Here is a 27,263-nt window from a genome sequence, read left to right as displayed (position 1 = left end):
ACATTTTGTGAGTTCCCTTTAATGAGAAATCCTTATATAGTTATATTATTTGTTGCAAAATAAAATCTACATTTTAAATGTGTTGGTTTAGAAATAAAAGCTTTTAATCCTCTTGTGTTTTCTATTATTTTCTGATTATCAGCTGGCTGCTGACTAATCTTCTAATGTAATTACTTTACTTCAGCTCTGGTTGAATTGCTCTTCAGCTGATTTCCTCCGTTTTTGTTTCAGACTTCTTAAGGGCAAAGCTGGAGGATTATGTGCGGACATTAGAGGTGCCTGTGAAGATTCTGAGGATGGAGCAGCGGTCGGGTCTGATCAGAGCCCGGCTCAGGGGGGCAGCCGTAACCACAGGCCAAGTCATCACCTTCCTTGACGCTCACTGCGAGTGTACGGTGGGCTGGCTGGAGCCCCTGCTGGCTCGCATCAGAGAGGACCGGTAGGAGCCAAGATGAGGATTTCTGACAGAGAGAGAGATTTTAAAGTGCTTTATAAGGGTGGAGACTGTTAGCCAATTTAACCTTCATGTTGACGCCAGAAACACTTTTTGTTAATACTGCTGTTAACTCACCAGTTCATTCTATAACCCTGCTAAGCCAGCCGCAAGTTGAAGATTTTTGAAGGGAACTTGTAAGCAGAAAACATCTTACCTGCAATAGATAACTCTTTTGGTGTCTTTGTTTTGCAAAATGATTTAGTCCTGGAGGCTAAAGCTAGCAACTGATTCTATGTAATAGAAAATCTCTAAAATATCCCACATTAATAAAATCTACCTGAATCTGGGAGTTTATTTCGTCTTCAACAAGGCTGATCCTTAAAGGAAAACGGAAAATAAATATAAGTCTCTGTTTGATGTATGGTGGATTAATGCATTGGCCTCTAACAAGAATGAGGAAGAACAAGAAACATAAGAGCCAGAATAACAATAGTCAAAAAAAAAAAACACATAAAAAAGTTAAACAATTGCAACAATTCTGACCAATTAAGTTAATACTGAAAATAAATTATTTGAAAAATTAATAAAGCTCAGGTAAAGTGCAGACAGGTATATTTTAGTACTCACAGAACGTCTTTTATTTATGGGAAACACTACAAACCAGAAATTACAAACTGTGCAATGCGTCAGGTGTTTTTTCCCTCTTTACCTGCCTAGAGATAGATCATCTTAAAATGTATATTTAGTATGAATTAATCTTATAGATGTGTCTATAATGCATTTCCTGATATTGTCCAAGGCTTTTTGAAAATGCCATTATATGACTCCAACTACTGTATTATTAAAACATTGCATAAATTAAACGGTGCTGCTAAAAATTCACAATAAGTGCAAATTTTCTTCATTGACAAAGTTGACCTCTGAATTTATGAATTTGTACATTTGTGAGGGAAGAGGAGGACAGTCCAAGAAAACTCAATGAGACTCTAGACTGTTAAAGTCATAACTTTAAAATAAAATGTTTATTTATTCATCGTTTGTTGTCATTTTGTCGCAGTTAATTATCAAATTGTGTCTTTCAGAAGAGCAGTGGTGTGCCCTATCATAGATGTCATCAGCGATGAGACGTTTGAGTACATGGCGGGTTCGGATATGACTTATGGGGGCTTCAACTGGAAGCTGAACTTCCGATGGTACCCAGTTCCTCAGCGGGAGATGGATCGACGTAAAGGAGACCGAACACTTCCAGTCAGGTACAGAAGAAGATGCATCCGCCGCATCCACAGTTGGAGTCAAGAACATATTCAATTAATTATTTTCGCAGCTTAAACAGGAAGGAATTAAACTCAGTCATATATCCCGTTTTGACAGAAAAAAGAGCACAACTTCTCATCTGTATTCACTTTATTTATTTCCACCAACAAATTTTTATTCACAGAGGATAGACATGGTTATTCTTCTAAGGTTTTGTTTTAATTTTTCAAAACAAATGAGTCTGTATTGTTTCTTCAATGCCTCACTGTGCTACAACAGGATACTTTGAATTGCATGAATGCAAAGCTCCATACTAAGCTCGATACATCTTTTTTTATATATAAAACATTAGTACATTTATCAGAAATTATTTCTTTCAACCCGTCTCTGCTTTATGGTGCAGCAGTGCCTCTTCAACAAATAAATACCTCTATTTAGCCTCTTTTCATCCATATGCTCTGATTTGGATTGAATACTAATTTTTATCAAAGAAAGAAAAAAAATTCTAACATTCTAATAATCTGTCTTTACATAATCTGCATTGCTCTTATTTTTATTTGCTAAATAATCCAGCTAGACTTCAGCAAATACCTTGTTTGTTTTTTTGGCAGTAATTTTTTTGTGTGACTTGTGCAGGACTCCCACGATGGCAGGAGGGCTATTCTCCATTGACAAAACATATTTTGAAGAAATTGGAAGCTACGATCCGGGGATGGATATATGGGGTGGAGAAAACCTGGAAATGTCTTTTAGGGTGAGTGTCGGAGAACACAATGTTATCATCCTACCAGACTTGCTTGACGGCAGGGGATACATGCAAGTTCTCCTACCTGCATGCATATTTGATTTAAAATGCATGGGAGAGGTGAGCAGAACCGTCATCTCTCCCTCTCATAGTCAGAAAGGTTACACAAACACTGTCAGCACTAGATTATATCATACATCCCTCATACTACAGGAGATGTATCATGCTCTCGTCATTTATTGGCTCCACTGGTACAGATATGTACAAAATGGGAGGGAAATTGTTGTCATGGAAACATAGTTACCTCACACACCTTGCTCCTCACTGTAAGGCAAGATGAACATACTTCCAGTTGTTTTAAATGTTTATGATGTTGCTTTAATTCCATGGACAGCTTTAGGTGAGTAGCCATTTTCTTGTAGTCATTGTTAAGACCAACACACATCTGCTTTTCTAATGTTATGCCTTATTGTCCTTCCCATTTTGAGGAGCGACTAAGAGAAGTGGATCACCATGCTTGTAAACAAAGTCATTAATACTAATTCAAACTTTCTACATTATACATTAAAAACAACTTTAGTTAGATATATTAAAGAGTAGTTTGGGGTGAGAATAATTGTAGCATCAATGAATTCTCTAAAGACACTTATTTCTTCAGGTGGGATTACCCCCCCCTACTCATTAGAGATACAAGGATCACTCAACCTGTGATTGAAATTAGCCACATTTTGGGGGTATAAATAAATTTAAATCTTAACATTTTGGGCAAAACCTTTATGCGGAATAGTTTTTGAAAGATTAAAGCCTCTTTTAGCGGATAATAATAAAAAAAAAATTTAAAGGCACGTGGAGCCTTTGTTTACAGAGCGAGCCGAGGTCACGTGGCAGCTGGACCCACTGGTGGGTCCGTCGGGTTCTAGGGGTTAACCAACTTTGATCACTGGTGCCAGCTCAGATATGTAAACATCCGATTATGTTCCTTAAAATCAGATCCTATCAAACTGTGTTGGACTTTTGACTATAAGGTTTTGTTTGACTTTTCTGAGTAAGAAATCTAAGTTCAGTGAGTGTTACAGTTGAATTTTCTTAAAGAAATTCTATGTCATGATAGTTTAAGACATTAAAGCATAAATAATGTCAGAAAGTTTTTGAAAAAAATCATTACGATGTGCTTTTCCTGAACAACCCTTGAGAAATAAGGACAAAAGCAAAACAATTCTTGATTATTTAGTTATTCTTTACACAAAGCTGCCATATCTCTATGTCTACTCTGGACATTTTCTTTTTAAACCTCCAAACTGAAACCGTTTCACTTCTAACGACCACTGCCTTTCTTTCGTAGACAAATTCCAGTGTTTAATGTAAAGTTTGTTTTGTAGCTGATGCATTAAAAATGGGGTATTAAAAAGTAATGAAGGCTGCTTAAGTTTTTCCTCTGCAATCGTCTGAGCTGTTGCAGCATAATCTGCCTATAGGCAGCTGTTTGTTGCTCTACTTTTCCCCTCCGACTTCCTTCCTGCTGCTTGGGAATATTGAACCAGCGATATAAAAATAGGTCATATTGGTCATATTGTGAAGCTGTAACATGTTCATAGCCTCAGTGTAAACCAATGTAACCTTAATTCTTTGGTAAAATAAACATTTTCCAGCTATAATTTTATGTGGTTACATCAAACTGAACTTTCAGGTTGTCAAGTTTAGGTCTGTAACAAATTTAGGGTTTGGTATTAAGAAATACTGAACTATTATAGTATAAGCTAATTTGCAATGTCTGTCCCTAATTGGGCTTTTGGCTACAATGCTATGGTCTCTTGTCTTGCCTATTTTGACTAATGCCAAGTTAAGTTTTACCCTAATGTTATCACATTTATCCCTCCACATGTAGTTTTTATCATCTTCAGCATTGGAGTAATTCCCATGAAATTCTAAAATATTCAGTTTAAGTTGGAAGTGAAAACTTTGTTTCTGTATCTTCCCCATAGACGCCAAAAATGTCTTCTTGTCTTGGCTACTTACTTGTTTAAATTTCAGATTTTAGTGTTTCTTTCTTTGAATGTGATGCTAAATTTATGCAATATTTCCTGTTTTTTTTTTTATCTTTACTGAATTTTCTTTATTTTCTTGTGGGCCACTTTGAATTACTTTGAGAAGGATGATCTGCAAATAAACGTGACTCCCCTCCCGTTCCATTTCTTTTCCAGGAATTGTTGGGACACCGGTGATGTAGCGAGAACAATAATCATTTTTATCTTTTCATTTTTCACCATTTAATAAATGTACTCTAGGCAAAAGTTGGATATTTCTAAAAAAAAAAATTCATTGTGAAATCTCGCTACTGCCATAATCGATGCATTTAATTTTTGATTATTTAATAAATCTTCACCTCAGTGCAGAGACTACCGTTTCTACAAACTCATTTTTTTCATTTATATAAATCCCTGTCTTCCCAGATCTGGCAGTGTGGCGGATCCTTGGAAATTATAACATGCTCACATGTGGGGCACGTTTTCCGCAAAGCTACTCCGTACAGCTTTCCTGGAGGAACAGGCCAAGTTATCAACAAGAACAACCGACGGCTGGCTGAAGTCTGGATGGACGAATTCAAAGACTTCTTTTATATCATCTCACCAGGTACAGAGCAAAGCAATTGTTGCTTTGCGACTACATGTTTTTTGTTTTTTTTTTCCCCCCACTTTTATAAACAAGAGCACGTCTCAGATAGTTTAAAAATGACGTGTTAAGGTTTTAGGAATTTATAGAATAGTCAGGGATTTGCTTTATATTTTATTCAGCGTACATTCCTCTTTAAAAGCTGATACGGACAGTCCTCATTACCCGTCCATTCTGGGCTTGCTGATATTACATTTAGCAAATTGCTCTGAAAGGATGGTGTCTGGTCTATTTTATTATTTTATTCTCTCACAGAGTCCTTTTCTTTTCATCCATTGAATAATTCACATTTCTCTCTCTGCTCATATGCTGGAATGTGAGGCTGCTGTGTCATCTTCAAAGGAGGCTAATTCAGTTTTGCCTTCAGACGTGCTTTAAGCGCTCTCGTGAACTCAAGTTCAGAAATTTGTCAAAACCGGTCCTTCCTCCAATGGGGCTGCGGCGCATATGGAAAAACTAGAGCAACAGGGCTGTGCAGCTTGAGAGATGAGTACCCCTCCATCTGTTGTCTCAGTAATGTGATTACCCTTTAGCAGAAATCACTTTTCCGGAAATCTCTGGCTAAGTGTTCTAGATGGCTTGCCAACCTATAAGGGATCATCCTTAATCTGTAGATCTTCCTCCACAAATTGTGACCTTCTCCGCGGCTCGGTCAGGCAGGACTCTCCACGGGCAGGTGTGCAGACAGAGCCAGCATTGTGATGGATGGCTTTTGCTGTGCGCTGTGGCCCGGCAATGCCTCTCTGTTCCTCCTGGACATTATTGAGGATGATCTGAGCTGTGCTGCTGCTGCCTGCGCTCACTTATTGGCACAGAGGAGCACACCGTGTTGCCTCATTTTTGGAGAGCCCTATAGCCTTCCTAATAAAAGTGTAATTGCCTCCTTTTTTCCTTCTTAGCAGAGTGTTTTAGGATCAAAGAAGCTTCTGGTTCTCCAAGATATTATCTGCCTCCTACAGTCCTTTGCAAAAGTAGTCACAACCCGCAAATGTTTGGCTTTCGCTGTGTTGCACACACTTGCAATTGGATTTTATGTGATAAACCAAAAACTCATACACTGTGTGACTAAGTAGAAGGAAAAAGATACATGTTTTTCAAAATAAAATAAAAAATGGAAATCTGGTGTGCATTTGTATTTAACTCCCTTTATTCTGACATCAATAAATTAAACTAGTCCAACCAATTGAAACTGGAGTAGTGATCACAATTTCAAGTCTTGCCTCAGATTTTGAACTAGATTCCACTCATCTGACCGCAGAATCTACTTTTACATGTTTGTATTGTCCCCTATTTGTTGTTTTGCAAATTTCCCAGCCAGCATGCCTAGGTGGGCCCCATGTGGGGGAAAGGAGGGCTGATATATGGGCCCCCTATGGGTTTGTCCGCGGGTTCCACGATGGCCCCACATGGGTTTGCCCATGTAGGGCCACAGCCCACATGGGCCCTACATGGGCCCTAAATGGACAAACCCATGTGGGGGCCACCTAGGCATGCTGGCAGGGTTTAAGTTAACTTTGTAGGACTTAATTTCAACTGTGGCTTTACTTCTTGCCACTCTTCTCCCAAGGCCAAATGTGTGCAGCATAACGGCTATCCTGTCAACAGATTCTCTCACCTGAGCTGTGGATATCTGCAGCCCCTCCAGAGGTGCCGTGGGCCTTTTCGCAGCTTCCATGCCTTATGAATAAAATATTTTGGCTTGTGGTTGTAATGTGACACAACTTCTAGGGGTCTGAATACTTTTGTTAAACACTGTAAATATTTCTTCTGTGTTAAATGGTAAGCGTGTGTTGGTATTTGAAGGTGTATGCCCCTTTGTTCAGTTGCTGTTTGACTGGTTTTTGCCGCGCCCTGCTGTTGGTCACACATTTTGACTGGTTTTTGTAAATTGTGCTATTTTCTCCTCATTGCAATCAAGCTCTTTCATAATAAATTACCACCCTGCATCTATCTGCACGCGAGCTATGACTCCTCGAGAGGCACTCCAAGACTAACCATCTGCTTGATGAGCTTGTGTCTGTGCCCAGTTGCTGTCTAATCCGTCCCTTCTTGTCGGCTTCAACAGTGCTGATGCATCAGGCTGTTTTTATTTGGCAGCATGATGCTCGTTTCTAAGAGCAGCATTAACCTAAACAGTGCTGCTGTTTGGTATGTGCAAAATGGACTCAAGAGGCCAGGTTAATTATGTATAACTTAAGAGAAAATCCCTCCCTGATTAACATCGTGGCACAATTTTTTATGCAGAGCTGTGTGGCGTGTTGGTGAGGAAAAAGGCCCTCTGGTGTTTCTTCATGGTGATGCAAGAAAACAGAGCAGTTGTTTCAGAACGGGAAAATCTGAAATCAGCCTGATGACACTCTCCGATAAATGTGATTAACTCCTCCGTTGACTCCTGCAGGTGTGATGCGGGTGGACTACGGAGACGTCTCCTCCCGCAAAGCTCTCCGAGAGGCCTTGAAGTGTAAACCATTTTCCTGGTATCTAGAGAACATCTACCCTGACTCCCAGATCCCAAGAAGATACTTCTCACTTGGTGAAGTATGAGCGCTCTTGTACATTATTTTTTTTTTTTTTTTTTTTTTTTTGTCCTACCATTTGCCCGATACAGGTGCTTCTCAAGACATAAGAATATCTTCTGAAAGTGTAATTTTCTAATATATATATATATATATATATATATATTTTTTTTTTTTTGTAAGTCATAATCATCAAAACAGTGTATTAGTTTCACATTTTAATTACTGACATAAATTAACTTTTTGATCGGGCTTTTCTTTACACTCCTCTCAAGACTTCTCTGTTGCTTGAGCACTTTGTCCTACCATATTTTTTCCCTTCCTCTACGCTTTCCATTAGTATACAAAGTTACATTACTCAGCCATCTTCTTTAGCAGTGACCTTTCGTGGCTTGCCTTTCTTCACAGGGTGTCAGTTGACTATCTGCAGGACAAATTTCAAGTCACCGGTCCTCTGGAGGTCATAAAATTAGATCTCTGTGTTCCTTATAAATCATTTTTTAGTGGTTTTGCGTCATACAATTTTCTCTAACTTCTCACGCTTGTGTAATAAAAATCATATATAAAACACGAGTTTCACATTTTGAATTGAAATTTAGGTTGTTTTATGATTGATTGGGACCATGCCATGCATATCTGTGCTTTCAGAAATACAATATTACAGAGAGATAAATGCAAAGCTCTATGGACCCGAGAAAGGCTGGAGAAAATGAGATAGAAGCAGCCGTACTCAGTCTGTTGTATTGAATACTTATAACAAAGTCCCGCTTGGATGCTCACACAGGCGATATTGATCTGAGACATTTACAGAGTTATTATGTGTACAGAGGGAGTGGGGTAAAGCTTATGTATCAATTGATCTGATCTCTACTTGGTGAGTAAAAATATATTTCACAACATTTCAAAGTTCCTACATATCTGAATAAACAATATACGTTATTATGTTTATTTTTTATTTTTTTGCAAAGAAAGCAGGCTGCAGGAGTCTGCAGCAAGAATGTGACCATCGCATTAGCAAGATAATATAAGTTCGAGCTCCTGCTAACTCGAGATGAAAGTATTTTTTTTTAACTAACCGGATTTGGCTTTTTATGCAATGTCTGCTCCAGCGCAGCTTTGGCTAGAGGCAGAACTGTCATGAGCCATGTCTCCCTCGGGGAAAATGGCTATTTAAAAAGTAGTGTCAGTATAAGAACTTGTGGTGAAAAGAACTTGAAATCATCCAACAGCTGGGGATGGGAGGATTTTCATCATTGCTGCTCTGTCATCCTGTTGTAAAAGAGCTGAATCTTCCTCTGTCACCTCTCCCCGTCCCTTTCCCTCCGAGCCAGACGTCTTCTGACTGAGTCCCAATTATTATAACACACTGTCAGCCTTTCTGTAAAAGCTGTAAATTGTTGGGTTTTATATTTCTTAATTGTGATGTTTTAGTTGTGCTTGTTAAGCTTAGAATATAGTGTATGCTTCGTCTTCATCACAATGATTCTAAGAAAATCCTGCGGTAAATGGAAGCTGCAACAAGCCTTGATAATATATATGGGTCAATATGTGAGTTGTTATAGTTGGTTCCCATATTGGTTGAAGTTGGACTCAAGCTCGTGTTTAGAAGAAAGACCTGTCATAATTTTTTTTTTTTTTTTCAAATTTTGTGTACGTGTTACATGCGTACATAGTGAAATGTGTGGACTGGCTTTCTTACAGTTGAGGTCAGATTTAAATAATTTTAAAACCTGGTAAAAATCTGAAAATTTACACATTGAAATATTTTGCCATTTACTTGCACTGACTGAAAATAAAAGAAGGATGTAGAATGTGTCATGAAAAAACTGCAGGTTTCTGCCAGGAGTATGGATAATTTTGAGTCAGTTGGTCCTTATCAGTGGAAAGTAGGGAGGGGAAAATTACATTGACTAGATATGAAGTAAGGATGTGAACTGGCAAGGAGGCAAATTCACCTTTAGAGCCACATTTTTGAGTTTGACTAAATGTGTCAGTGTACCATTTATAATTCTTTTATGTTTTAACACAAGGGCATGGTGATAAACTCATAATTATTGTATTTCTGTAAAAACAAACTAACAAAAATCATGTCATATTGTCGAGATGGCTTGGTAAAAACATTAAAAACAGCAAGCTGGATAACTTTCCTGTTTGATAAAAGTCATTGATGGATACCAGTTAAAACTAGCTGCAGTGGTTTCCGTCACTGCCGCCATCATCAATCCATCTTGGGTTTTCTAACAGGAAAATATATTCAGACCTGTGACCTTTATGTGATCTGACTTTAGCAGCTTAGAAATACACAACTGACCATTTACAAGACAATATGGATTTCAGTATAACCGTTTCGAAAAGTACATGCTTTGAATAGTAAAATTATTGGTCTGTCTGTACCTGCCTGCAGATCAGGAATGTGGAGACCAACCAGTGTGTGGACAACATGGGAAGAAAGGAGAACGAGAAAGTTGGCTTTTTCAACTGTCATGGCATGGGTGGAAACCAGGTATTTTCTCTCTTTTAAGCATATCTTTCTAAAATGTATAGATTATACATAAAAAAGGGCACCCCTTTGATAACTTGTATAAAGTTTCATATTTTTATCAGCTTTTCATGTTTAAATCGTAAGCGTTTTTTTGAATGGGTAGTAAACATGCCTTTGATCACCTACCGGATCCCCAACTGTCCACAAAGCAGCAAAGTGCTAAAAAAGAATGAGCTATTGCAAAACTATTGGTGTTATCTCAGTGCATAAGGTGATTAATAACAGTTGTCTGCTGGAAAATGATTGAAAAACCTGGAATTGGAGAGCATCTTTAGATTTTCAGCCATACCTATACAAATACCAACAAAATGTAAACGTCTGCTCTGACAAGTCAGCTGTATGTTAGAAAGAAGCCACCAGTGGAGTTAAAATAAAGCCACTTAACTGTGATCAGTTAAGTGGCTTTGGAGAAACGACTGTGCAGAATATTGAGAAAAGAAATTAAGTTTCCCACAGGAGGCTCTTTCATCTAATTATTATATCTGCAGGCAATGTTATTTATTTATACTTTAAATAAAGCCAGAAGATTAGATGCATTTTGTAGTTATATAGGGGAACTGCCTTTTTAAACAATTAAGTATTTTTACGCAACTTTTTCATGATAATTTGCTAAAATGTCGTCCCAATCCTGCCGAACCAGGTCTGCAGGCCGACCTGCAGTTCTGCCTTGAATTTTTTTGTCCCACCGAGATCAAGTCTTGGTGATGAAAACTCCAAAACATCGACTTAATTATCTCTAATTGGTAACTAATCAGCCATTATATTTGGGACCTTGTCCATTGAGAAGAAGCGTTTTAACCTTTTTCTTTTTTTTTCTTTTTTTTTTTCTGTATGATTTGATCTGTGATAAGAAGTACATTAGTCCCTTTTTGAGTCCAGTATTTAGCTTATCTGGTAAGATTTTGAATTCTAATCTTTATTGGATGCTTATGCTCAAACATGCAGCTTAAAAGAGTGAAAATGCTCTCTGTACTTTTGTTGAAAGTACAGAGAAAAAAAAAGTATTGTACACCTTTGGAATGGATTCATTGTGCTTTCATTCATCTTTGTGTTGCATTCCCCAGGTCTTTTCCTACACAGCGGATAAAGAAATCCGGACGGATGACCTCTGTTTGGATGTCTCCAGGCTCAACGGGCCCGTCAAGATGCTCAAGTGTCACCACATGAAGGGCAACCAGATGTTTGAGTACGACGCCGAGGTAGGATCTGAGTTTCCTGCAGGAACCAGAGTCCAAATCGAGGCAGTGGGATGTGGTCCGTTTTGCCCTCTGAGGATTATGTCGTCAAATCGAAAGCAGCGGTTTACTAAAATAGGATTTACATGGCAGAAAATTGGAAAATGTGATGCCTCTTCTCTGCCACTAGATGGTGTTGTGTGTTTTTGTAGGTTTTTATTTTTTTTAAGCAGCTCAGTGTCGAGGTGCTATTTCCTTCCAGCAGCTGTGTCTCCTCTCATCTTCTCTCATTTCATATAGTATGTTGGCAAGTGGGAGTATGATTTTGAGGTAAGCTGTCAAAGTTCTCCTGCCTTAATCTCCCTATAGCTTATGTCCTGTGCTCTGAGTGCAGTGGCATCCTCTAGCGAGTTCGAAGAATCTGTGGTTCTTAGGTTAGAATACGTAAATCTATGTGAAATTTTCAAGCTTTTTTTCTTAGCTTGAAAAAAATGTGGTGGAAAATGTCACTGAATTTTACAGCTTTATTAATTTCCTTTTAATGTGATATTTTTATAATTTCAGTGATTTCAGATAAAATAAGACTAATTTATACAAATACATTTTTGTAGCAAATATCCTTTCTAAGAAGCCAAGAGAACCTCTTGGTAGTCAAAAATTATAATTAATATACATACAATGCTTTGTAAGCACTTACTCCTGTGTGCATTTTTGTTTTGTCATAAGACACATTTGCTAAATTTATGCAAAACATTGAATTTATACGAAACAAATCCACACATATGTCATAATTTACTGATCTGCTGCTCTGCAGAGCAAAAGAGGAAACCAAAGTAAGATTAATGACATTGGTTTATTCTGAATATTAAACACAAAGGTTTCATTTTACCTTACACTCCTGTTTGTGCAAATTGAAACTTTAATATTCATCCAAATGAAGAAGCAGATGTTGTGTACAAGACACAACACGGCATTTTATGCTCCTGGGAGAAGTACAAATATTCTTCCCTAAGCCGTCTTAAGACTTCATTGCCTGACTGGTCAAAACACATTAGGGCTTATGGAACTGGAAAAGTATTTGTGTTTTAACTATTTATGAATTTTCAAATCTCCGGAGAGATGCTTGAAAAGTCCTGCAGTGTAATCTGTGAGTGATTGAGTTGTCACATTGCTGATGTTTCGATATGGCGAGGCGAAGAAGCCCACAGGCTGTTCCCATCAAGCGCCGAGCAAAACCCCCAGGGGAAATTCTTTAATTACGCTTTGTTCTCAGGGCGCTTTCGGAAAGTTTGAAAAAAAAAAAAAAGTGAATAAATAATGAATGAAGCAGACCAGACCGGTAAACAGCGTTGGGTTTTCACGACTATTGCGGTCAAGGTTATTTTTAGCACAGGTGTGACTGACAACATCTGAATCCTGGGTCACTAGAGAACCGTGGAAAAATCCAGCTGGTCATCAGTTTCGCTTTAACACATTTAAGTTTTCATATTCCTGTTGTCATGTTGCTAATTGCAGCCTCTTTTAATTTTAAATGCTGTTATGCGTTGTCAAAAAAAGTAAGCTGTTGTAATTTTTTCAAGATGCGCCGCTAACATTTCAAAATTCTGTTAACATTTCATGAATGACATTTACATTTTGCTTTTTTGAAATTTTGTGAACGAGAAATGCAAACTGAATTATATTAAATACACATTATATTTGATGTTTAAATATAAGCAGCCTATCTAAAATATAATCATCTGAGACCCTGTCTACTTTTTAGGCATAAACCGATATGAGATTTATAATAATATGATCAGTTTTTACAAAAATACCAAGATTTCACAATGTTGTCATGGTTTCACAAAGTTTTATACGAAAATAAAAGTTCACAATAGGTAAATATGTGTACCTTCCAGATGAATCCAAATTATTCCTAGTAGATTTAAGTTGAAAGTTATCTTCTCAATTTACCACTATGTTTATTCTAAGAGGAAGTAATATTAACTCATTGGAGCAGCCAAGACATAGTTCTGACTTAAATCTGAAAAAGTAGAGAAAGCTAAAGATTATGGTGGCCACACCCGCTTATCAAATTTTGTAAAAAATTGGCATTTAACTCAATGCCTTTAAATACACCTGAAGCCTGAGACTGTAGTAAACAAACACGTTTTTCCTCAACTGCGACTATTAAAATGGTACGTAGTGTCAAAGTTTGGTTCAGACAATTTCTTCCAGTTATGATTCTCTTTAGCTTTGTTTGTTTTTGCTGCAAAAAAAAAAAAAAAAAAAACCTGACACCCTAGATAGAGAATATAAATAATTATTTTACTTGCCTTCACGACCATGTGTTCCTCTTCCTTCCTGGATCCGTGCAGAAACACACCTTCCTCCACATCATCACCCAGTCATGCCTGACCATCAGCCGCCTGGAGGACGGCACCTACGGCCCCACTGTGGAGTACTGTAACAACAGCCCTTTGCAGGCGTGGATCCTCCACAACTACACCCGCCTGGAGGTCGCTAGGCACCTTTACTTCAGTCCCACCGATTATATTCTCTAAACTAACATCTGCTCTTTGGGGCAGCGTTTTGGGGGGCATGAGGTGAGCACACGTTAGTTGTCGCAATCTAGTTTAGCAATGCAGTTTAGATCGGTTAGATTGTTTAGTCGGTAGTTGCCTCCAGAGCAGATTGTCACTTTAGATATTTTATTTTCCTTTTGCAGGAAGAGCAGATGGATTCGGAGCATGTTGTGCTTCTTTCAGGTCTTAGAATGTGGATGCAGATTGTTCTGCGGAGCATTAAAAAGCTTTTACTGGTGACCTTTTAAAGGGAATCCATGAAGACAGGGCAGAAGCACATTAAGCAGTGACAGATGTCCCTTCAAGATGCTTCAGTGTATAAGATCTTATCTGCAGGACCTTTAGCTAGACTTCATGCTAAATTAGATCTCATTTGACATTTATTTTCCAACATGAATGTTTTATTTTGATGTGAATATTCACTGGCTGTGTCCTGGTCTGCCCACGCCTGGTGAGTGATGTTTGAAACGGAGGAGGACGTGTTTATTTTTAGCTGATTATCTACCAGCACACATGATTGAAATGGGTCAGCTATTGTTTACAAGTTCTTTGAAGTGATCCTTCATTGTGGAGCTACCTTTTCATGGCTCTGGACACTCAGATGGCTCTCTTATTGGCCTGAAGCAGCTGTGCACACTGTGTGCCATGTTCAGATTGTTAAAGCAATGAATCCCAATCATCGGGGCTTTTCACCACTCTGCCTACTTATTTACATAGCTCTGTAAGAGATGTTCTTTTGCTCCGCTTTTCTTTTCATTTCAGGGTTGTTATTTTCCCGCCTTTGCGCCTGTCATTTTCTCTATAGCCTATTCTGCTCTGCAGACTTATCTCAAGTTTGCACTTCAGAGTCCTGAACCTCGGTGACTCTCACACAGCTAAAGAGCATGTAGAATGCCACGGTTTTTGTGTCCCAGCTCTGTAAATTGAGCGAGGAGCTCCCAGAACTTGTGGTGTGTGTCGGAGTCATGGCAGCAAAGTGACGTGCTGTTAGATGGCCTGATTTGCTGGTCGCGCTCTGAGTTCCTCCTGACATTGCCCTAAGAAGAAGGAAGCACGGATGCAAGACCGAGTCATCATTAAAGCAAACGAAACTATTGCTTCACTCTGCCTTGAAATAAAAGGAAAGCGCCTGAAAAGAAAGAAAAGGAAAAAAGGAAAATAAGACTCCACAGTCAAAATGGTGACTCTTATGCCTCGATGCAAGTGTAGTGTGCTGCCTGGTGACAGGAAGGACGGTTCGAAGCAGTCTTCATTTAATTAGCTGGTCTCAGCTGCGCAAACGGTCTGTAACTTGCTCCAGAGGCCCTGCTTCATTTGCTGAGAGGCTAGGATGGGAGTTTTCTCTGCCCTAAAGCTGGCATGAAATAATTATGAGCAAGGAACTGGACTTCCACATTTCTGCTAATTTCATTTAAGGTACATTTTCCCTGCCCTCCATTGTATTACTCCTCTCTTGACAACTTGGAATTTTTAAATGAAAAGAAAAATATGTCTCTCCATAACAAGTCAGCCTGATGCGTCTTCTTCCTCCAGCAAAGATCATTAATGATTGTGATATAACGAATAAGTTTTGGTCCAGCATTAAAATATGATCAACTTCAAGCTTCCAGAGCTTCCAGAGCTTAGTGAGGTTTCAATTATGTTACATCAAAATACTTGCAAAACATTTTGCAACATTTCCTTATGTTATTGGAGTTCACTTGCAGCAAGCCCTACCAGCTGCAGGGGTTCTCTCCATGGCCAGACTGCTAATGAATTATGAATCGGCTCTTTTTGTTCTATTTAGGCAGCTTTGTGTTATCGTGGATTGCGCAAAAAAAAAAAAACAATAATTAGTAAAATGTGTATGCTATGCTGTGACTTCTTGAAGGTTCCTAGGATAACTATAGGGTTAAATAGCCAATAAAGTATGCAGAGCAGAGCAAATGTAAAACTCTTAGATAGTAGAGGTATCGGCCAAACAGCCAAATGATAAGTTGTTTAGTGTATGAAAATATACTGAGGTCACACACACACACACACACACACACACACACACACACACACACACACACACACGGTCTTGTTAAAACACTGAGCTTTTTCGTGGGGATTTGTTGTGTAATCAATCTATCTTCTATTTGTCTCTAAATTAAAGGGTGGGACGTTGAAACCAAACTGTAACTTTAAAATTAATGTACAGACTGAACAGGCTTTGCATCTGGATGATGTCTTTATTAGCCTACTCTGTCAACACAAGTGGGTAGCTAAAGAAATGCGTTCTTTTAATTAAACTTTAATTTTGACACCCTTTATATTGAGAATATACTTTTTTTTTTTCTTTTTAAAGAACTCGCTGTTATATCCAGATCTAATAATAATAGCAAGGATGCATTTTGCCAGACGAGGCTACATCCGTGACGGCAACCGGGTGGTGCTTCATGAGCCAGACTTCAGCTGAAATATTGTGGCGTTTTGATAGCGTAAAGTCTTTTTATTGATACTACTGCTCATCATTTTCAAATGATACAGAAAAACAGTTTTCTTTTATGTCAGGATTATATCATTCTTCTTTTTTTATCATTTTTTTCCCCCTTTTTCTAAATAAAGCAACCTCTTTGTTCTTTTCTCCAGTCTTTTTGGCAGGTGCGAGGGATCGTGTGCCACCTGCTCTTTGTTCTCACTCTGTTTGAACAAATAAGCCTTGTTGGGCAGTCTGCAACGTGTACTTCAGGAAGAATACGTGTGTGTGTGTGTGTGTGTGTGTGTGTGTGTGCGTGTGTGCACATCCTCATATCTGGGCAGAGAAATACTGGTCCTTGTGTTTTTATAGCTTAAGATCAAACATGGCCCGAGCGTCTCTGCGAGCTCATTAGTCTGGAGATCCTCCGTCAATGGCCAAAGCACAATCTTGTTTTAATGAACAATTACAGTGTGCCTCCAATGTAGGATAAAAAAACACTGTGGCAATCACAGACTGAATATTATAGTTCCTCACATGAATTTTACCTCATATTCGTGAAGAACGACTCCCAAGATAAGGCTGTGCTTACTGTAAAACCGCGGGTTATATCCGCTTCGCTATTGCAGTCTTACTTTGAAAGATACCCATAAATTATATTACAATACAGAACTGTGTGCCTTTGTAATATAGGTTTTGTAAACCTTCGTTACAAACCAATTAGATGCTGGTGCATCTCCAGCAATTAACTGGAGATAAAGTGGAGATGCATATTTTACAATTAACTGGAGATGCACCAATCACAAACTTTTTCTGTAAAAACCAACATAACAATCGTCCAATTTTGAAAAAGTATTGTCTTCTAGTAGAATTAAGATGCAATTAAAAATAAGTTATATTTTTTAATATGACCCTAAACATTTATAGATTTTTTTTTTTTTTTTACATTTCAAAATATACAAGTAACGTATAACATGGAATTACATTTTTAACTTTTACATTTCAGGAATAGGTGACTGTGTTTTACATTTATGCGTAAAAAAAAGAAGAAAACAAAAAACAAAAATGAGAAGTTATGGTATTAGAACACCACATTGTAATCCCAGAAATCTTCAACTGGGATCCATTTAAAATTCAGTACAGATATTGGAGTGACATCAAATAAGGTGTAAAATAAAAATGCTATAAATTATCTTTATGGTGTTATTGCTAAGAAAATATTTTTGTTAGAATAGTTGTTAGTTGAAACAACGTGAGCAGCCCAGTGGCGATTGAAGGGTCAGGGGGGAAAGATCCTTGGCAGCTTAATGGATACCTTTTTGTGTATTTCCGCAATGATAAACAAAACCCCACATTCACTGGAGGTTTCCCAGTGAATGTGGGTTTTAATTTCTAAACAATGCTTGTTGGTTGACATATAGAGGTTGGAATCTAAAACAAACTCTCGCTGTATAAATTGTGATCTTCCTCTGAACTCATTCTGCGGCACCTTGCTGGTATGAAATTGCTCGATTTGAGTCACTGAAAGCGATGTGCCGAGAAATCTGCAGGTGACCAAATATTTTCAGCTTAATGAGCTCTGACACCTGACCGACTGGCTGAAAACTCATAGGTCCAATCTTTTATACACCAGTGAACCTGCTCTGAGATCTACTGGGTCACATTGAAAGCGACACTCTTTAGTCTAGACTTTACTGCACGTGAAGAAGATGTAAAGCTGCTTAGTTTCAAAATGGTGTTTAAAAAAATAAAGTCAAGGAAACGCATTTAAATAAAACTTTCTACTACATGGCAAGATGTGTCGGGGAGAGAGTAAGGCTTTCATTAGATAACAGGATGGATGAACAGATTACAGCAAAGTGAGTCTGTTTTATCCTTTTCTGCCTCCATCGGTTTTAGACCAAATGTGGGCAGCCTTTTGAAAAGCCCAAAGTTAAGGAGAGATTTACATTCTTCAGAAATTACCATTTGAGACCTCTGATTTCTAATGTGATACTAAAAGTGTGTTCTAAAGTAATAGTAAGACCCTGAAACTACTGTCTCACACCTCTGTTCCAAAGCAGGAACTGGCTTGAAATTCTTTTAAATGTAATTCCTGTAGCTTATTATCATAGTTCTTAAAGAGAAACTGGAGTTGACTTTCCAACGACAGGACAAAGCTACTCATTGGTTTGTAAGACATTTTACTCTAAAAAAGTGTTTTTTAAAAACAAATGTGGTCCTTTTATCCTACGTGTGTAATTATAGGACAAGAAAGGCAACCCTAGAAAGAAGTAAGGTTGTGAACTCATCATCCATATGAGCGCATGAACATGAATGGTTAATTTAGAACCACTGAGAGCTCTCCTGCTGTTCTTGGGTGTTGGGGGAGTTGCCTCTGCTGCCGTCACGGTAGATAGCTTTTCTCCTGTGGTACGCATCGATGCGGTGGTTGGGTTCGTCTCTTCACAACAGGTGGGGCCTTTTTTTTTTTCTTCCATTCGTTCTGTCGCCTGACTTCTCCAGCTAACTTGACAGAGCAGCGGAGAGACAGGGGCTGACAGGTGAGAGGGGGACAAACAGCAGGAGAGAAACACAATAATTACACTGATGAAGGAAGGCCCTGTTCTATTCTGGCGTCTCAGTAAAATCACAGCTGTGACAGGGAGCCGGCGCGCACGAATCCAGAAGCTACTTAATGGAATTCAGACGTCATTAATTTTCCAGAGACGTCTTTCATGAAGCAGACCTGTTAATCAGTCATTGTCAGCTGATCTCAATCTGACAGATCCTGAAACAACTTGTGTCAAGGCCAATTTATTTCGTAGACGATGCCGCGGCTGGGCTGTGATGCATGATGTGGCCTCTGTATTCTCCTTTTTGTTTTGAGGTCAGTGTTATCAAAATACACAGGCATAGCCCATTCGTTTGTACTTTTTGGAACAAGGTATTGCTTTTGTATGTTTGTATTTGGCTTTGCTATTGTTAAGTAAATATACGAAAAATGTACTAACTCCAATCCAATGATTTTAAATACTAGATATTGTAACGGCAATACACCCTTGAACCTATTCACATGTTTATCATGTCGCATCTATAATCTTCAGTGTGTTTGTATTATTTACTTTGAGATTTTATGTGATAGATGTATACAATGTGGTATATAATTATACAGTGGAAGGAAAATTATGTGTATTTACTTTAAAAATACTAAAAATCTTACAAGTGTGGGTTTTTTACAATTCATTTTTCTTATATTCTCTTAAATAAAATCCAGTGGACTATTCCATTTCTGCAGATGAAAAGAGCATTGTGCAAATGCAAATGTACCATCTAATTGAGAATCTGTGGCAAGATCTCAAAATTGATATTCATAAACACACTCCATCCAATCTGACTGAGTTTGAGCTGTTTTTGCAAAGAAGAATATTAAGAAGTTTTAGTCTCTGGATGAGCAAAGCTGGTAGCAAAGGATTTGCATCTAAAATTGCACTGATTCCTGGTTCTACCAACAATCCAGGGTGCCTGAATAGAAATGCAGTTTTCAGTCTCTATAAAATACTTCAGCTTTTGTGTTTTGCAATGTGACAAATTATTTTCGAAGTTCCATACGACAAGAAACTTCACGGGTGTATTTTGGGTTTTCTGCCTTTCACGCTAAATGGAAGCAACCATCGATTCCTCCTACAGGAGCCTCGGTTTTTATAACCGAAATGCGTGTTCTGACTTTCAAAAGCATTCCTCTCACCCTCTTCTACCTAAATGGGTTTGTGTTTACAGTTCATAAAAAATTACAGTTGGAAGGAAATTGTCCCGCCACAGCGGTAATCACCTGTGTTTGCTCTCTTCTCAGCAACTGACGCTGCTCCACGTGAATAGCAACCAGTGCTTGGACATGCCGTCCGAGGAGGACAAGATGGTCCCCACCCTGAGAGACTGCAGCGGCAGCCGCTCCCAGCAGTGGCTGCTCCGTAACATGACCCTAAGCATCTGATCCTTCACCTCGGCATTCCCTCGTCTTCCTCCTCCTCTTCCTTTTCCTAACCCGACTTGCCATTCACACCCTCACCAGGTGTCTCTTAACACACAACATATGCTTCCTCCTGTAGCTGCCTGGCCACCAGTCGCAGAGACGCAGCAGAGGATTAACTTCCTCTATGGATCCGTATCCTGTTGAGGCTGGGCCTCGGGTTTAGGCAAGGCAGCACCTGCCTTTCCGACTACATAATGAGGCGTAGCTCTAGGCTGCGTCCAGGCTGGGAGGGACCATGCATGGGGTCTGAGCATGAAGAACACGCATTTGCTTGTAAAAAAAAAAAAAAAAACCTTGTCTCTCTGCTGGAGGTCAAACACGTACACAGAAGAGTTGGTAAAATATCGAAATCTCCAAACGTGCTCAGCAATGTTAGCGAGTGCATCAGATTTTATGAGCACAGCTGGTTCACTGCTCATCTTTTTTTTTTTATCATCGCTATCTGCTTTGCTCAGATAAAAAAAGAAAAGAAAAAAAAAGTTTACCCTAGGATTTCTAAGATGAATTCAGTTAGAAAGTGTGGTGACAATGCATGAGGTAACATTTTATTTCTGCTCACCTTGGCTTTATAATAAAACAGGAGCCTAGTGGTTGCATTTATCACTTTTCTCAAAAATAAAGAGGCTTATATTCTGGGAGCTGTGGGTGTTTCCCATCACAGCAGCTGCTGCCATCAGAGGGTCAGCATCAACTCTGTGGGAGGCATGCTGTCAAACTGCTGTACAACATACCCTCTCTGACACTGATACAATTTTTTTTTTTGTTTGCTCCCCTCTTGTTTGACAGGACACTGCTGTAAACTTTGTGCTCATTTTAGAAGAGGTATCATGCAGAGCTAACAAGCTTCTTGTCAGAAACTGGAGACCCATGATCACATGTTGACACTTGAATTTGTAGCCATGAAATACATTATGCATCATAAAAAACAGCGAGTGAAGACACAATTGTGCCCCTTGATAAATCACTAAATAAATGGGACTAACCAGATTTTTGGGGTTCAATTTTCCTATTGCAGATGCCTGTCAGACCAATAGAAAGCACTTTACAGACCAGAAGCATATGCTTATAAAATAAAGTTTCAAACAAAGCGTCAAGCCATTTTAGGTTTAATCTAATGGTACTTATCTGCTTTGAAAAACAATAAGATGCCAATTGAGATTTGGTTATGCTTTATACTTGCAACAGTTCATGGTTTTCTGGCTCTAAAATGTATTTGCCTTTTAAGATTCTCACTCCAAAGCAGACCCTGTAAATTTTACCATAACTCTAGCTAGGGTCATTTATGGCCTAAATTAGCTACCAATCAAGCACCACAATCAGCAGCGTTCTAGTAAAAAAAAAAAAAAATGTTTCAAGGAACAAAAATTCATTTTCATTTCTGTTGACACGCTTGCAATGCCATACTGTTGTAGCTCAAAACTGATTTAATTGAGCCCTTTGTCATGTAAAAAGAAGGTACAATTTTTATTCTTTAAAATACCTCAAATATTTTCTCTTGCTTTTGTGTTAATTATGAAGGATGTCAAGCATTGTGTGAAAAAATGCCCATATTTTTTTTATATATATGTATTATTGTAGGAATTGAAAGAATTGTTTTGAAGCATTTTTTTAAGTAATAGAAGAAAGTGGAATGGGATCATAGTTCTTTCCTAAAACCAGGAATGTTGACTGGAATGTTTTTAAAGGATTTCTCTCATTGTCAGAAGGGAGATTTAGAAACCAAAATGTCCTGGAGTGGGGTTGTAATATGTGCCTTCAGACACATAGCTTGTTGTTCAAACGTCTTTCTGTTGCCATGTTTTCACAGATAAAATCAGAAGCATACGCATATATGAAGAAAAAAAAAAACAGCCATATCTCAAACAGGTTCACGATCCCATTCATTTCTTACACTTCAGCAGGCATCTGCTACAGTGTCATATTCATCTGATGCCCATAGAAATGTGAGAGGGACTTTTGATTGCACCGCTGTGCTGGATTCTGAAAACAGATGTTGTACATAAGGCTGTGAACTTGTTTGTATCACTGTTGATGTTGTAAATAAAGAACCAGTTATTTTTCTATGATCCTGTAAGTGTGAACACCCATCTGTTTAAAAGGTGATTGAAAGATTTTGAAAAAGAAAAAAAACAAAACAAAAACAGGTACTGAAATACTGGTTTTGGAATATCGGTTTCATAATTAGACTGTTTTGATGCAGTGTCTTGCAAAATATCAAAGCACATTTATGTGTTGGATTGCCTAATCCTAAATTTGGCTGAAGGTATGTACGGAGAAAATTAATGTTCACAGATTATATCGATCAACTTTGACTGTATTTGAGCAAATTTGCAAAAAGAAAAAAAAAACCCAGAATGAGTCCAAATCTATATGTGCATAATAGGAGGAGATGTAAACAAAAAGACTTGCAGCTTTAAGATATGAAGTTAGAGACGATGATGGATTGATGCCCCATATGAAGCTTGGAAAAATAAGTTAATATTAATACTTTTGCAAGACACTGTAACTACCCCAAAGATAAATCTTACATTATTTTAAGGACCTCAGGTAAGAACACAGGAGGAAGTAACTGTTAGAGCTACTTGAAATCTTCACAGAATCCTTACTTGGCATTCAGAGTACGTTTTGATCACCTCTTTTGTATTACGTGTTAATCGACTGTCTTTCCGATAAAGTGCACAGAGTAACAGAAATGTAATGTTCCATTATGCAGACTGCAAAGTGATAACTGTATGTTTTGCCTTTGTTAAAATAAAAAAAATGTGAATACAACATTTTCCTTAAGTTCTCTGAATTTACAGTGGGCTTCTGAGACCCCTGCACGTTCCATCGCCAGGCTTCATGTGGGGTCTTTGGTAAATTTGGGACTGTATTTTACAATGACAGGAGTAGTTTGCGATGGATGTTACATTCTCCTTTTGTCCAGTGTGGACAAGGAGCCCGTGGTTGTCAGCTGACGAAAGGACTCCTGACATGACTCATTCTTCTGTGTACATTTTAGCTAAGAAGGCTTGACCTTTCAGAGGACTCCTGCTTTGTTAAACTCTGAAAGGGGGGGAAAATTACTCTCCCTGAACAGGGCTGAGAAAAGAGGCAGAGTGAGCACTGAGCGGTTTGAATATTACAGAGCTCATCATTATTTTAAAGAGCCTGTATTATTCTTTTGTTCCACCTTTACACTCATTGTGCCGTAAAGCCGTTTGTGCTTGTATTAGGTCAGCACATTTACATTACAGAAGTTCACAAAACAAAAAAGACATTTGGACTGTTTGGTAACAATAATATTGAGGGTCCGCACCTCCTCCCCAACACGTAATCTGTAGTCAGTTGCTTCTTGCTCGACATAACTCTGCCAATAGGAGACAGATGTATTAAATATATGCCTAGTAGCTTGTTTGCTTCAAGTGAACAATGTCAGGTTTTGGTTACGAGTTATGGTGGTTCTCAAAAGTGTAAAAAATCTCTTAAAATGTCAGGTTTTTGTGATCTATAAAAACGAGACATAGATAAATTATCTGAAAACTTTGTCCTTGTAACATTTATGAAAAATAATTCTGCGTTTACACCTCCCTTTAACTCGAGGGATCAACCTGAGATACAGTTCAACTGCCCTAAGCGGATTTTCATAACATTTGATTATTTACATCCTTAAACCAAAGTCATAGTTTAAAGAAAGGTTGCCAATGATCCTTGACTTCCCATGATCCGAACAAAGCTACCCATCAGGAGGAGGGTACTTGACTTTTCCTGACAGATGATGAAGTCATGAACGGCTTTAAGTATCAGGCCAAATCTTTGTAGGCCTTTCTTTGCAAGAGATTGAAACAAAATCTTACACCTTGCCAAAAAGATGTTCATTTCTGTCTACAGGAGTTTCTGAAAGGAAAGGGAAAAAAAGAGCAACAGACAAGATAAAATCGTGATGTAACTGAGGATGTGACCTTAGCATTCATCTTTATAACACCAACAGTGCAGCTTTGACCCATGCATCACACCAGGTGGCTTTAACACCAGAAATCTCCCCTCACACCCCCAGGGGGGATTTCTGCAGTCAGCTGCTTGCTCTGGATTTTATTTAGAGCTTCAGAGTAAAATTGGACAATACCAATGCACACTAAAGTTTCTGTTCAGAAAGAAACTATTTGAATATAAAAGGGAGATAGAGTTTTTGTATGCCATGCGCATCTTTAATCATCCCCTTTTTTCCATGTTCAATGACATTAGAATGAACCTCTCTGAGGTGATCTCAGTAGAGCCATTAACGGCTCCTGAAGAGTTGACAACACACCAGTGATCCACCACTTTCTCAGCAGAGACCCTTTGGGGTCCGACTGAGGTTTCAGACACTCTCACACCTGTTGGAGACCAAACACAGGCTCGTTAACCGGTCCTGTGAGGATAAGATATGGTGGTATTGTGGCCAGGCCAAAGGAGTGCATTAAGGGGTGCGATGGCTTTGAATACCAGTCCTAATGGAAGCCTTATCAGTGGCTGTCTGAGCCACACTTTGGCTCTTGAAGGCAGAGCGTGCTGAAGGCCGCATAATTCCCAGTTATTGAAAGCATGGAGTCATTGAAGTTCAGGAAATATAAAAGCATGAATGTGTATAGAGACCATTGTATTTTGCTTTTTTTACCCCCCACCCCCATCTCTCACATCTCTCATTTTGCACAGGTGAGACACTGTGTTATCTGTAGTCCTTTCTCTCCAAGTTTATTGGCAGCTGAGAAACTATAGGACTATGTCTAAGTTCTACAAAATGCAGAATCATTGTCCTTCCCTGCTTGTCATTTTTCATGTTACTAAAACAACAAATCTATAGACGTAGCACAAAAAAAAGTTATATTAGGAGACAATAACAGGATACTGAAAGTTCCAGTTTGTCAAACATGTTACGTAAAACTGCGGAGCATACTTGTGGCATTGAAGATCAAGATGTGAAGGATTTTAACATTTTTTTGTCATTAGAACTATTTCTGTTACAAAGCAGACTTCAGGAGTGACTGTGAATGGGTCAGAGGTCAAACTTGACAAGATACATTCAGCACGTGGCTAAGCAGCAGCGACAAGACAATGCCACAGAAGTTGTATTTTGTAACTGTCTGTGGTATCCATCATTGGATAGTTACTTTATATTAAAAAGCAGAGGCAGAATGACACCAGTCTGAGATGGAAAAGTGTATATATATATATATATATATATATATATATATATATATATATATATATATATGTGTGTGTGTGTGTGTGTGTGTGTGTATATTTTTTTTAATATATATATATATATATATATATATATATATATATATATATATATATATATATGTATATATATATATATATATATAGGTTAGAGCCGAGGAGAAAGTCGGGGGATAATCAAACCTTTTAACGTGTTCCTTGTCTTTTACTCAAGACCATAAGAGAAATCCTGCACTTTAATTGTTGAGGGGACCTGAGGTTCCAAAGCGCCAGCATTGAAAAGCAGCTTTAATTAGACATGGTATCAGGACAGTATCTCCAATGCAGTCAGATCCACAGCCACAGGAGGCACACAAACACCCCCACACACGGGCAAAAATGCACAGCACCTGTCTGTTTACGTGCAAAGCCAGCCCGGGGATTTAACTGAGATATATCAGATGTATGTTCATGGTCTCTTGGGTGTTTTTTTTTTATTTTTATTGATTTTCAGGGAGGAAGTGGCTCTAAGTACCATCTCCTGTGTGATAATCTTCTTTTTGTGACAAAAGCAGCGATTAGAAGGAGGAGTCCTGCTGCTTTCAGCAGTAATTGTGCACTAATCAATCATCAATCTTCAGAAGCTGCTCTACAAAACACTCCAGGTCAGCTGCTATTTTTGACTTGTGGAGCCTCTAATAGGATCTTTCTTGAACTGGAAGAAAAAAAGAAAACCAACATGATATCACAACATAATGCTCCAAATTAACGACTGAGTTTATTGTTCTGAATGATAGAGAAGTATAGCTGATAGCTATACGTTTCTGAGACACACCATTGTCATTTTCCATCCTAATTAGCTGTAATTTGAGTTGATTACCACAAGATGTTGACAATTACATTCATCACTCGAAAGCTGCATATTTTGACCCAGTTTAAATCTGATCTGCCCTATCTTCTACATGCTTTTTTTCCTTTTCACATCACAAAGGAGAGCCCTTTAGGTCTGCTGATCATTTCTCAGATCTTGTTTAGGGAAAAAGGGAAACTCGCACTGTGTTTTTAATGTGAACAGAATTGTTTGAACAAATACAAAAATCAATATACCAGCTGTAAAATGAGAATACAGAGAATTTTTAGCGAGGAAGCCACACATTTGCAGGGAGGCCGTAGAGGAGCAAATCAATCGAAGTCGAGATCAAAGCCGAGGCTGTTTTTTTTTGTCCCCTGCTCCATCTCTGATTGCCAAGATTATGGGGGAAGATGAGAAATTAGATCAGATTGTCTGATCTTCGTGGAGAAATACCTCAAGTGCTGTTTTAGTTGATTTGGAGAAGGGGTCAAAAGCATCTAGTGTCCCACATCGGTCTGATTGGATTAATAAATCAATCCCATCTCCACCCGCCCATCGAGTTTTAACTAGGCTATTTTTAAGAACTGGGTTACAGAAGATCATCAAAAGGCCTCTGATCAGTTGACACAAATTTTATTTAGTGATGCAGAAAGTGGCTTCTGTGTGCATTTCATCAGAGGTAGAGCACCAAGAAAAGAAAACAAATATATATATTTTTTGATGTGGCCTTGAATTGTTATCTATACATAACCCTGAACTCCATCCCCATGTTGAAGCAGAGAGGGGGGGGGATCATGCTGTGGTCATACATTTATAACCACAGCATGAAAGAAAACGATTATGTTCAACATCCATCTGACATTCATCCTAATCAC

General features: G+C 38.4%; 1 protein-coding gene across 3 annotated transcripts in view; it reads left to right on the top strand.

Moving 5' to 3' along the window:
- galnt13 (polypeptide N-acetylgalactosaminyltransferase 13) overlaps positions 1–15,405 on the top strand; it is a 32,635-nt gene extending 17,230 nt beyond the window's left edge. For 2 of the 3 annotated variants that reach the window (XM_088001420.1, XM_088001416.1), the window contains 7 exons: positions 232–439; positions 1,519–1,689; positions 2,327–2,444; positions 4,886–5,066; positions 7,504–7,643; positions 10,026–10,124; positions 11,228–11,923. In XM_088001420.1, coding sequence (XP_087857546.1) covers positions 232–439; positions 1,519–1,689; positions 2,327–2,444; positions 4,886–5,066; positions 7,504–7,643; positions 10,026–10,124; positions 11,228–11,638 — 1,328 coding nt within the window. In that variant the 3' untranslated portion in view covers positions 11,639–11,923. Of the gene's footprint in view, positions 1–231; positions 440–1,518; positions 1,690–2,326; positions 2,445–4,885; positions 5,067–7,503; positions 7,644–10,025; positions 10,125–11,227; positions 11,924–13,695 lie in introns of those variants that run through there. The other variant, XM_014997169.2, reaches the window with a different exon arrangement.
- The last annotated feature ends 11,858 nt before the right edge of the window (positions 15,406–27,263 follow it).

Source organism: Poecilia mexicana, unplaced genomic scaffold (genome assembly GCF_051168715.1).
Source record: "Poecilia mexicana isolate PSO_F unplaced genomic scaffold, ASM5116871v1 scaffold_2, whole genome shotgun sequence".
NCBI lineage: Eukaryota > Metazoa > Chordata > Actinopteri > Cyprinodontiformes > Poeciliidae > Poecilia > Poecilia mexicana.
The sequence above is the reverse complement of the archived record's forward strand: the minus strand, read 5'-3'. Positions and strand labels throughout refer to the sequence as shown.